Source organism: Haliaeetus albicilla, chromosome 11 (genome assembly GCF_947461875.1).
Source record: "Haliaeetus albicilla chromosome 11, bHalAlb1.1, whole genome shotgun sequence".
Lineage (NCBI taxonomy): Eukaryota > Metazoa > Chordata > Aves > Accipitriformes > Accipitridae > Haliaeetus > Haliaeetus albicilla.
The window spans coordinates 41033710-41046266 of NC_091493.1; the positions used below are offsets into that span (position 1 = coordinate 41033710).

Sequence of the window (12557 nt, forward strand, 5' to 3'; positions counted from 1 at the left end):
AGTAACATGGTTTACATATACAGAACATTTTTTTCCATTTTACTACCTTAATCTGTGGTAACAGTTATACAGGACATGAAAGCCTAACATGAAAGTTCAGGCTGGCATTCACCTGTTCCAGTTTGCCAAGAAGAGGATATGCTCTGGCTCCTTCTGGTCCAACCTTTGCTTTTAGCCTCATGCACGAGCCTGGGCTTGAAGAGTTCCAGCTACTGCAAGGAAGTTAACAAATGCCTACTTTGCAGGTCTTTTAGGGTGGTAATTCTCTTCCTGTCCATACAGGATTTCTTTGCTTCTGTGTTTAAAAAGAGAAAGGAGAAAAGAACAAAGAACTGATATAGTTCCTTTATTCACAACAGATACTTTCATACAACTAACTTTGCAATGCAGATAGGAGTATTACTTCAGCATAATCCTAAATGCCTTTAACCGTTGCTGTGAATCTTCCTTTTTAAAATACCAGTTGTAGTAGAATATGAACCCAGGGAACTTCCAGCACAGTTGGTGTATGTTCACTTTCACTGAAAACAAGAAATATCTAACACCAAGGAACACGGCAAGAACCCTGGTTAAATGAAACGTGAACCTGCACGCAGGCTGGCGCTCACTAAACACCCCGCTCTACCTGCTGTAATTCAAGGAAAGGTGGGTGTGAGGAGTTGGGCTAGTTGTTGGGGTTTTAGCAGTACTTATAAGGAATCTTTTATTTAGACTTGATGTAATGGTATTAAAAAACAAATCTTGTTTTTTTCAAAGGAGGAGGAAGCAGTTAATCTAACAGTCATTCTGATACCAATGTTTTTAATACTATTTTGGTGCAACACTGAGGTTCAACTCTGCCTGTAGTTAGATAAAAAAATGCATCCAACATCACATAGGGGAAGTATTATTTAGAAATTAATAAAATCCTATAAATCCATTTATTTTATTGTACATGCAGACATACAGTAAAAAACCCAGATATTGGTCCACCTGTAAAAGGTGTGTGATTGATTAAATTCATAGAAGTGAGAACAAGTGATTTACTCCCAGGGAAAACAAAACACATGTACTGGCCTGCACAGCAGCATCCAGTCCTGCAGCCACAGGATGTCGCATGATGGCAGGCCCTGCCCTCCATACGGTATTACCGGGTGCCCACTAACCACGTTTTTTACAGGTTCCATTTCAAGCACAGAAGAAGTCAGTACTGCTAAATAAGGACAAAAATAAAAGTATAAAGCAAATTTCTTTTTAAATGATGACAACAGTACAAAGTAGAATATGTATTGCAAGCTCACCACGTTTCTGTTTACTGAGCAACTTCTACTGACAGCTCAGCCATATTCCAGTTTAAGAACAAGCACTGAAGTTACTTTCTATGAAAACATCTTTCTTGTCAGTTACACAGTACGAAACTCATGTTTAAAGACAGAGCCTTATCAGCCACTTTCAAGAGTTATTAGAGAAAAAGGAACAAGAAAACTCTGACTCCACAAGGAACCTTTTTATTTAAATATATAAAACATGATATTTTGGCAAACATTCATTTTCTTCTCATTAAATAAGGTACAATCACTGAATGAAAAGGCATTCCATTAGTAAAAACAAATAAGCAAGCAACCCTTTTTTAAAATCTATACAAGGATGAGGCAAATATAAGATGCAAATTTATTATTTTACAGATAAAAAGACTGAGAAGCAGTAGCCTGCAAGTAGATACAACAGAAGGAACTTCTATTAATTGGGGAGTTAAATTAACATCTTTGCAAAAGAAGCTATGTATTAGGCACTAAAGTCCAAATTTTAATTCAGGATGTTGTGCATCACACTCTGAACTAGTAAAAACTAATGGAAGTTTCACTCATGCTAATTCCTTCCAGCTGACTGTGTCTCTCAACACTTCACATCTCACACAAATGTGAGAGCACACTAGGTAAAATCTACATAAGGAAGAAACTGCCTTGAGCAAGGTAAAAGCTTTTCTGAATTCCCATATATAGTACATAAGGCCACACATTGTTTTGGGCTAATCCCTTATTGTCATGATTACAGCAGCAGTGACAAATATTCACATCCATGAAGTACAACAAAACAGCAGTTTAGATGAATACCTAGCTGAATCAGATTGCTGTATTAAAGCTAGGATTGTTTTTAAACATCAAGTTATTTTAATTTTCAAAGATAGTTCACTACAAAGCAATATAACAGACGTTAATGCATCTGAAAAAAGCTCTATGAATTGATCCAGAAGACTATATACGATACATTAGCTTTAGTGTCTCTTTTCCCATTCTTACTAAACAAGAACACATTTACAGAACAATTACATGCTGATCAGGTAGTCATCGCTAGCTGCTGTTCACCTCCTGTATTCCCAGATGAGTATCTTCTTTGCTCTGAAACTAGACGTGTCAGGTGCATTTAAAACGTACTACTTGAAGCTGTGGTCGTAAGGCGTCTTCCAATGTAAATCCTGAGGACCAAGAACACATGGTCAGTGAGGGCTGCATTTCATTTTAAAAAGAACATACAGCATGCAAGGAACACTTTTTTCCCTCATCAGGTTACTAGTTACATAATTTCCAGCAGGAGCAGCAGTGCCAGCTATAATTAAGCAGGCAAATCAAGTGACTACTATAAAACTTGGTTTTCAGTTGCTAGTGACTTTGTGTGCACCCTTTTCTAGTAATACTCCCTGAGTGCTAAGACTGAACAATTCTGTGTAAGCTGTTCAGTTTCAGGAATGCAAGAATCAGAGATAAGTATGTGGTTAGCAAGGACACACTGCTTCAGGTCTCAAAGTAAGTCAGATGTTTTATTACGTTTTTCCTTTTGTTATCTTAAGTTTTTCCATTTGCTGAATACCTCTGAAATTTGTAAAGCTCTCATTTTACTGTCATCTTCATGTACTTCTTACTATTTCTCTAGTCATTATTTCCCAGCTTGGTATGCTTTCACAGCTGCCCTACATTGCATCTTCTATTCATGTACTTCTTGTAGCTTAAAAAATTATTATTTTGAAGTGTAACTATTTTACTGATGCTACATTAAGCACTTCCTGAAGATGTGACTTTGTTACTCACTCATTATGGAACTGGAATGATGCAAATTTGCAGCAGTGGTAGAGGTGACCAGGAAGAAAATAAGTACTTACTTACATCACCAAACTTGTTTATTTTGAAAGGAAAATTCCATTATGCTTTTATTCTATCTTGTCCAATTACTCATTTTATTTGTGAAAGGAGTTAAATTAGTCTCATGTTACTTTTACAGTATTATGTGGCTGAGATCTTGGGTTTGTACAGGAAGATAACCTGTGCCTTCATCCAAAACGATGCATACCACAGGGACCACAGAAGGTTTGGGCTGTCCCTCCTTCCAGTTACTGCAGCTGCACAGAGCCCTCCTCTTCCCCTCAATCTCTTGCACCCCCTCACTCTCAACTTTCACAGCCTTGATCAGGTTCAGGATTTATGCAGGGAGTGAGCAGAGAAAGAGCAGGACCAGAGCTAATGACAGGTGTAACCCCAGAACTCATCTAACTCCTCCCTGAGCCCTCCAGTGTGGCATAGCATACTCTGCTGGGAGAGCAGCTAGATGTGCCCAGATTCCCAGAGTTCCTTGCTGGTATCAGGGAATCTGCCATGCTTAGGCACAGGCAAACTCTGATTCTAACTAAAAGGCATTTAATCTTTTCCCTTTAGTCTGTGTTCTGCAGCTGTTTTTAAAGAAGGATCATCTAACACCTAAATCATCTAAAGAAAACCAATTCCCACTTTGTTTCATGTCCCCCATCCCTCCCAGGTGCGAGTGGAATTTTAAAATATATTAAATAGTATCTTTTTCCTTTGCGATTAGTTGTGAGATTAACAGTCATATCTCCAGTGGAACCAAGTATTGTTTAAGTGTAACTATGGTTCATACATATAACTCCTAATTTCACTGCCCCTTAATTATTTTGAAAAATTCTCAACTAGTGAGAAAAGCAGAAAAGGAAAACTTCATACATTCAGCAATACCACAAGCAGACAAATAGAAAGCACTTCCTGAATAACTATATGTCCCCCTTCTACGGAAAAAGTGTATTACCCATCTTTTAGACAAAGAGGCAATTGGGAGTCAGAATTACACCTCAGAGAACACAGGTTAAAAAAAAATCTACCTTTTTTTTTCAAATTTACACTTACCCTAGTCCAATGGCAAGCAAATGAGAAAGCAGCAGAGATGGAAGAAAAACCTTCAAAAATTCTGCTGAGAATATCCCCCCTTTCTTCATTACACTGGTATTTCTCATGCTGAGTGTAGCTGTGCGCCTGGGATGTTTAAAAAGGAATTCCCTAGTTTTGAGGAAGAAAACACAGTCACAGCATTAACAGATACATATCTAGACTTGTGGAAGTAAAGGCTGCACCCAAGTTCATCCAGAAGAACTGACAGCACTCACTTTGGTGGGATGTTCTCAGGCCTGCTGGACCAATCCCATATCCGATCTATATTCTTCTTCAGGAACCTTTCTACTTCTTTCTTCCTTTCAAGAAAATCTTCTTCAGACTACAACAAAGAGCCATTATCAAACACTACTCAGAACTACAATAGGTAGGAAGTTAGTACTGCAAAACAAAGCTCCTGTTCTGTATTGAAGACCATATGCTAGACTACCTCTGAAGCTCACTTCTCCTATCTCCTCCCACCATGGACTCTCCATATCCCTTCTACTGAAGTATTTAGATCCTAGATAAAAACAGAGGGAGGAGGGACATCTGTCATCAGAGCAGGATGTGAATGGAAGAGACCATATCCCATATCCATAGCCCATATTTGCTTAAGTAAAGACCACCCTGGAAAATAAAATGCCAGGGCCCTGCATTTAATCCTTACATACAGGATCCAAAAATATCTCCAGTTCACACATCTGACTGACATTTGGCAGAAGAAACTTTTTGCCTGCATTCAAAACTGGATGGAAGTCATACTTATCTGAAGATCCTTGATCAAGCTAACACAAGCCAAGTGAAACTACTTCTAGTCTCATAAAGCTACCTGGCTTTTGGGCCAGTATTGGAAATAGGGGTGAAGTGAGCCCAGGTCAACCTGTACACATCTGTGCAGAAAGACACCCCCAAACAAACAGTGGCTTTGTTTTCAAGTGAATTATAGCATAAATGCTGAATAAGAATAGTTTCTTGCTTAATACACATGCATTAAATGGAGCCAAGGTCTTGTGATAAAAATAGCATCTGATCATAGAATTAAAATAGCTATATATGCAGACTTATACACTTAAGAATGGAAATAAAATTGTCCAGGCAACTTTAATTCTGATGGCTTTCTAACTTTTGATTATTTGTTCTCAAAGTCTAATAGCCAGTGCACACTCAGCTACAGATGATAAACAACAGTAATTGAAAGAGGGAAGTGATGGAAGAAATCTGTTTTTTTAAAGTCAGATGCAAGGGTCCTGAGTTCTTACTAGAATTAAAAAAATAACATTGCACATCAGAGCACGAGTAACTGTTAGTGCTGGTAACTTTTGCCAGTTTATTGTACATCGTACATCTCTTCGTGCAGAGGCCCCAAGTGAAATATAATCTAATTGCTAACTGCTAACCCTGTAAGAATTAGTCACAGGCACGGAATATACCTTGATTTAATGAGAAAATAGTATCTCTTTGTATATAAACAGTGCAGGGAGAGTGATTTACTCAAGATAATAAACCCAGTCTTTGGAAGAGCAGAGAAATTTACTTAAATACTTTTAATACTTTACTCCTCAAAATGTTTTAAGTAAATTTTTTCATACTAAAAGCCAGTATCTAATCACAGTGAAGACCTAAGATTTTAGCCTGTCATCATGCAACAAGCTGTATATCAATAAAACATCATTAATATATAGTATTCGTTTTCCCCGCTGTTTTCTCAAATGTATTTACTAATTTTCTTTGCAATTATGTAAACAAATGTATAAAATGAAATGAGAACTAACAGTGAGTTTTTCAAAGCAGCATGTAGAAATGCTAAGTACTAGTTGTTAAAACAAAATGGAATCATAAAGCCATGGCAGTGCTCTGAAAATGTATGTTATTGGCTGTCACATTTAAGTGACTCTGGGAATTCTTGCTGCTGTCAAATTCACTTTTTAAATTCATAATGCACCAGTGGTAGTGCATTTAAATAAAATTTCATTGTGGGGGATGCATGAAATGTGCCAAATTGACAGTCAGTGGGAGAAGAGGAAACTTCTGCATGGTAAATTGCCCACAGAACATTAATATTCACATAAATAGCCATGTATATACCCACCCTATCAATGCATTTCCTATATATCTTAATGTAAAATCTGATTGTCTCAATCTGTTAGACTTACATCACAATCGACCTACTGAGTAAAGAATAATGCCCACTGCACAGGACAAATAAACCATGATACACCTCAGGATCACCAGAAGTTGGAGGCTTAGGAAGGTGCTGACTCCAGCTCTCTTGAATTCTAGACTAGTGGTTATTTTGGGGATTGTCTTTTTTTCCTAAAAGCTACTTGTAGGATCTGAAGGTTGGCCTTTTCAACTTGTGGCTTGAAATAGGCATTTGAAAACCCAACCATTTTAAAAAGACAAGATAGTAGGGCACCTAAATCCTTCTGAAATATCTCAGGTTACAGATTAACCAAAAAAAAAATCCATGCAAGTCAGATACAAATACACAAAACCTGATTCTGCCAAGACTATTCTAAGTTATTTAAGTCTCTACATTAGCAGCTTCACCTCTTATTTCCTAATGCTGGTTTTCAAACAATGAGAGTAAGAAATTCTTTCTCCCAAAGCAAGATGAGATTTTTACCTGAAAGCTATTCTTTTCTCCACTGCTGTGACTCTCTATTTCCAAAGCTCTGTGACTGTCCTGAGGTGTCTGGGAACGAGGAGGGCTTGATAAAGAGAGAAGCGCAAGTAAGAAAGAACTCAATAAATTTTTTATGACGTTGTTTATGTTATGCACTAAAAGATAGTCAATGAAGCTTACATGCACAGTTCTTCCAAAGAGCTACAGTGCCCTGACCATAATTTAAGAGATTAATCTGTCAATGGGTGACATAATCCAGCCATCATATTAAATTAATCTTTGATCTTCTAACAATCTGCCAAGAAGTTTGCTGCACAGAGCTGTTTTTCAGCAGTGCAGAGATATGCCTGTGAGGCTGTATGATTTGGCCCGTGTTACTTATTAAATAACAATGGGCAGCAAATGATGAATAAAGTGGGGTTTGGTTTGAATTCAGACTAGCCAGATAAGGCTAGGAAGTTCTGCAACCTACTGTCTATTTTGAGTCCTGTAGTTCTTTTTTTTTTTTTTTTTGAATAAACTTTATGCTGTAGACTTCATAGCCCATCAAAATCAAATAAATTAATTAATAACACTGACTGACAATTTGCATCAGATATAAGTTGTTTTGTTGTGTTATACTCCTAGAAATCCGTTATGATTTGTAAACTAGATATAGGACAATTCTTTAGCAATTACCTAAGAACTATTAACTGATGTACCTCATTACAGAACACAAGTTACTTATTATCACCCTTCTCTGACATTCCTGTTGCAGACAGCAGTGTTAGTAGCGCTATATGCTCTTAAGAACAGAACTGACACTGGTTGCACAAGGACTGATCCTTTAGAATGACAGCCACACACGGCTCCAGAGTATTTTATTTACTAGAACAAGGCTGGGCTGCTGCCTGTACACGAGCAGCACACCCGTGGGAAGTTCAGCTGCTGCTGCTGGCCTTTATCAGGATACACCAAAAGCCTAAGATGGCATCCTCATGAGATGTGACAACTCTCCTAGAGTCCTCTCCCCTGTAATTTCTTTCTGGTTTCAGGACAGGCTTCTACCCAGGCATTACTCTAGTATTTAAATACCAGTCTTTTAAATATGAAATTTTCCTATCTCTTCCTCTCTGCATGCATGTATATGCACACACATATGTAAACACACACACATACATAAGCATTTCTGTATTTGTCTTTGCCACTTGTGCATAAAAATGGCTTTGTCTAATAGTGACCTTTACTTTGCTTACAATAAAGCATCTTGTTTACCTGTCGCAATGTGAACTTTCTCTTGAACTGCTTCTTCCAGATTCGTGTTGAGCATCAAGGAGTATTTTCTCCATGTCACCATTGTGAATGGAAATAGAGGCTGGTACTTGTTCTTGGCTCGCTGGAGTGACAGTGTTTCCACTGCCATTTCCATTACTGCTGAAGTGGAGTTCCACCCAGGAACCTGCTTGGCATAATTGAAAATAGAAGCAGAATAAACCAAGTGATTTTGCATAAAAGGCATGTAAAATATGAGACTGTTGATCCTCCCCAGCATGACATTATAGTATGACATGCAGAAGTACTAGCATTGACATCTCAGCTAATAAACATGGTGAAATGCTAAAACGTGGGGATGCCTTTGTTAGGGAGCTGGAAGTCTCACAGAACTGAAGCTGGTCGGTACATTGTGTCTCTTTCTGCAGCTGAAGATCTTTAATTTCAGGATACATTTAATTTTTATTGTTCAACATAGGTGGTAGTCAAACAAAACAATCTCAAGGACTTTCTCTGTAAAAGTTTATTTATTCATTCATTCAAAGTCCAATAACTGTGTTTTGTTTAGCCTTTTTCAGTAAGGCTTTTTAGGTGTTACTGTTAAGCAATAGAGGATATGTGGCAACAACTAGATCATGTGTTTGCTACTTGCAGTATATTTAACACAGGCAGTCACATGTTGCTTTGTTTTTTTAAGAGTGTGCTGAGTAACAACTCTCTTCTAGGCTAGCAGTAACCAATGCGCAAAAGGACCTGTATCTGTTGTCTCATAAATATCAGCTCAAGAGACAGAGAGTATTTGAATTGTATAAATGTCAGTGGAATTTACCTATCTAACATGCTTAGGTGTGTAAACAACAGTGGAAGTAGACAGATGTATTGTGCCCATCCTAGAACAGTTTACAGGAAATGTAACAGTAAATACAGGAGAAAGAGGGCAAGTGAAACTCCCAGAATTCTGGTGAGCACAGCAGGAATGATGTCCAAGGCATAAGCACGGAGAGGGAGGGACAGATAGCAGTGTTTGGACTGTTCCTGCTGAGGAAGGGAGGCTGGGGCAGAGGTCAAGAGAACAGCAGAAGGAATAAAGGAACAGTTTTAGAGGTATGGAGAAGGGGAGAAGCCAATGCAGAGATCTAGCCTGACATAGAAACATCAAATGAAGAAAGATATACTGGTTGTGAAGAGATTGAAGGTTCATAAATTAAATTAAAACAGCAAAAAGCCAAAGTGCTTAATCTGCACTAGTAACATTAATATCTCTCTTCTAAAAAGCCAGATGACCACAGTATCTTTTGAAGGAAACATACTAAGTTAGGAGCTTTGAAGAAGCATTTTTCTGGATAGTCTCTTTTACTTCACAACTGGTTTGTTGTTTTGATTGTGTTGTGATTTAACCCCAGCCAGCAACTAAGCACCAGGCAGCCACTCACTGACTTCCCCCCCACCCAGTGGGATAGGGGGAAGAATCAGAAGGAAAAAAGTAAAACTCACGGGTTGAGATAAGAACAGTTTAATAGAACAGAAAGCAAGAAAGTAATAATGATAATAACAACAACAATAATAAAATGACAATAACAATAAAAGGATTGGAATATACAAAACAAGTGATGCACAATGCAATTGCTCACCACTCACCGACCAATGCTCGGTTAGTTCCTGAGCAGCAATCCCTCCAGGCCAACTCCCCCTAGTTTATATACTGGCCATGACATATGGTATGGAATATTCTTTGGCCAGTTTGGGTCAGCTGTCCTGGCTGTGTCCCCTCTCACCTTCTTGTGCCTCTCCAGCCTTCTTGCTGGCTGGGCATGAGAAGCTGAAAAAAATCCTTGACTTTAGACTAAACACTACTTAGCAACAACTGAAAACACCAGGGTATTATCAACATTCTTCTCATACTGAATCCAAGACATAAGACTATACAAGCTACTAGAAAGAAAATTAATTCTATCCCAGCTGAAACCAGGACAGTTGGTTTGTGGGTTTTTTCCCCCTCCATGTGACCGTATGTGGTACATGTTTGGGTACATGTTTATACCCAGACAAACTTTCCCCTATTCCTTCCCCCAAAACTTGTAAAAGCCCAAGTTGTTACCAAAGAATGATCACAACCACTGAAGCTTAAATTAAGCTAGTGTCCAGCTGGAGCTCTGGCTCCAGCTACCTTGAGTATCAGCTAGCTCCTAGTCTACTTGCCCTTGCTCCTCAGCACGTCCCACCTCAGCTTCTGCTTCTCTGCTTATAAAAGCAGAACGACTTCATGCTGTGTGGACTGCACTACAATGATTTGTATACATGCTCATAAGCTATTTTCTCCTGTAAAGATGTGTACTATTTAAGGCACACTCACATTTCAACAATCATCAGCACCACAGGCAAACATAACTGCTTCATACGGCGAACTAACACTACCTACTGAAATCTTACTGGACACAGCACACTGAATGCAGGATAAAACACAGAGAAGATTAAGATTACAACAGAAGTACCTGTGTTTTACACGTTTGTTGGGTTTTTTTAGACTTTCTTGAGAATAAGGTTGTGCTAGTGCACTAGGAATGTCCTGTTGTATTATCATTTAAAGATAAACCATATTTTTATGAGGTTGGAAATACAAACAGATAAAAGCACACGTAACATGGCAATGCAAACTGAATAGACCAAGTTGTGTGGAAGGATTTTGAAGAGAATTATCTTGTATGATATTCCAGCCCAGGATACATACTGCGGGAGTGCAGCAGGTCTAGAAATCTTAATTTCTTAACGTATGGCTTTCAAAACCGCAAACAAAAAGGCAAAGTTCCACAGAAAAATGAGTGTCTCCTTAAATTGCTAAAAGCCACCGTGTAAATCACCCAATTTAGTACACAGCTGCACACAGATCTTTCACGGGCAAGGTAAATTTCCTTCCGACTGCAGCGAAACGCACCATACGTGCGATTGACCCTGATCTCTCCTCAAAGGCATATCCCAAACTGCCCGCAGATGGTTTCTTCTGAGGAGGAAGGGTCTGCGTTGGCCCCAGTGCACAGATCTCACGAGGATCTACGCTAACCCAGCCTTACTTGCCCGTTCAGCTACACAACCGAGACACCGGGGCGTTTTACACTTGACCCGTTCTTCCACCCGAGTCTTCATCGCCCTGCGCGGCGAGGAAGCTCCGAGGACGGTTTAACGAGCAACGACCGCCGGGCTGCGGTACGGGCACAGCCGAAGGGTAGGGAAACCCGCCCCGTACCGACGGGGGCTGACCGGGCACAGCGCGTCAGGTCTCGCCTGCCCGCTCCGGCCGTCCCCCAGGCCCGGCCCCGCCGAGGGACACACCGCCCGAGCACCAAGCCTCCGGGGGGCCGCTCGGACCCACGGAGGCAGGCGCGCTTCTGGCGCCTTAACGGCCGCAGGACGCTGCCCCGCGGCTTCGCCCCCCGCGAAGCGCCCGCGCCTCCAGGTCGGCCGCCCGCCCGCCCGCCCGCCTCAGCGCCGCGCCGCCCCTGAGGGCAGCGCCGCCCGCGGCCGCGCGGGCCGGCGGGCACCGGGGGAGGGAGGAAGAGGGGGGAGGCCGGACCGCCTCACGGACCCCCGCCACCGCCCGCGGCGGCCCCAGGCCCGGCCTCCCCTGTCAGCGGCCGCCGGCCCTTACCCTGCAAGTTCTCCTCCTGCGGGCTGAGCCACGACATGGCGCGGCCTCCGCGCTTCTGCCGCCGCGGCGGAGCGACACGCCGGGCCGAAGGAGCCGCGGGGTCGGCGGGACGCGCAACGCGCACTGACGGCCGCCGCCGCCCGCCTCCGCTCCTGGGGGCGCCGCCGCCGTGACGTCAGTGGCCGCCCCGTTCGCATTGGCCGCCGCCGCGGGGCGGGAGGCGGGGGGGCGGAGTCAGGCGGGTCGCGCGCTCCCTCAGGCCCCGGCGGGCTCCCTCAGGCGCTGCCGCCGCCATGGCGTCGGGGCCGGTGGGGAAGGTTATCTGCGGATCGGAGGATCCGCCAAGCCTCCAGGAGCAACGGGAGAGGTCCCGTGCTGGCCTCCGACCGCAGCCGGAGAGCCCGAGCTGAAGAACAGGGTAAATTCCTCAGAGAATTTCTCATTTTCCCACTCCATACCCGCGCAGCGCTGTACGCGACCCGTACACCGCACGCCCACCCGTGTCCCGCAACATGGTTCCCGCTCGCGTGTGGTAACCGAATGCGGTGCTTTTTACACAGTTACACAGGGCAAACACAAAGCTCTGCCTGGATTTCAAAGGAAACCGTATCTGGTTGCCAAAGCGCAAGTGCTGGCCTCTAAACCAGTCTCTGATAGCTCTCAAACTAGTGGCACAGGGCCTCGAAATAGATAATAATTAATTCCTTCTCTTTTCCAATGTTGGCTAAGGTTGTAATGCCATCCGAGCAGACAGCGGGGGCACTCCAAATAGGAAACCGCTTAGTGAAGACTAGTGTTGCCATTTGAAAGCAGATGCTGATTTACTGTTGGGAATTTATAAAGG

General features: G+C 42.0%; 1 protein-coding gene across 1 annotated transcript; it reads right to left on the minus strand.

Annotated features, from left to right (window-relative positions):
- Nucleotides 1-1471: 1471 nt before the first annotated feature.
- On the minus strand, nucleotides 1472-11910 carry BNIP3 (BCL2 interacting protein 3). Its single transcript, XM_069797304.1, is given in 7 exon segments — nucleotides 1472-2455; nucleotides 4170-4319; nucleotides 4427-4533; nucleotides 6820-6904; nucleotides 8074-8257; nucleotides 11714-11880; nucleotides 11882-11910. Coding segments are annotated over 7 exon segments (774 nt in total). The 3' UTR covers nucleotides 1472-2403.
- Nucleotides 11911-12557: the final 647 nt, after the last annotated feature.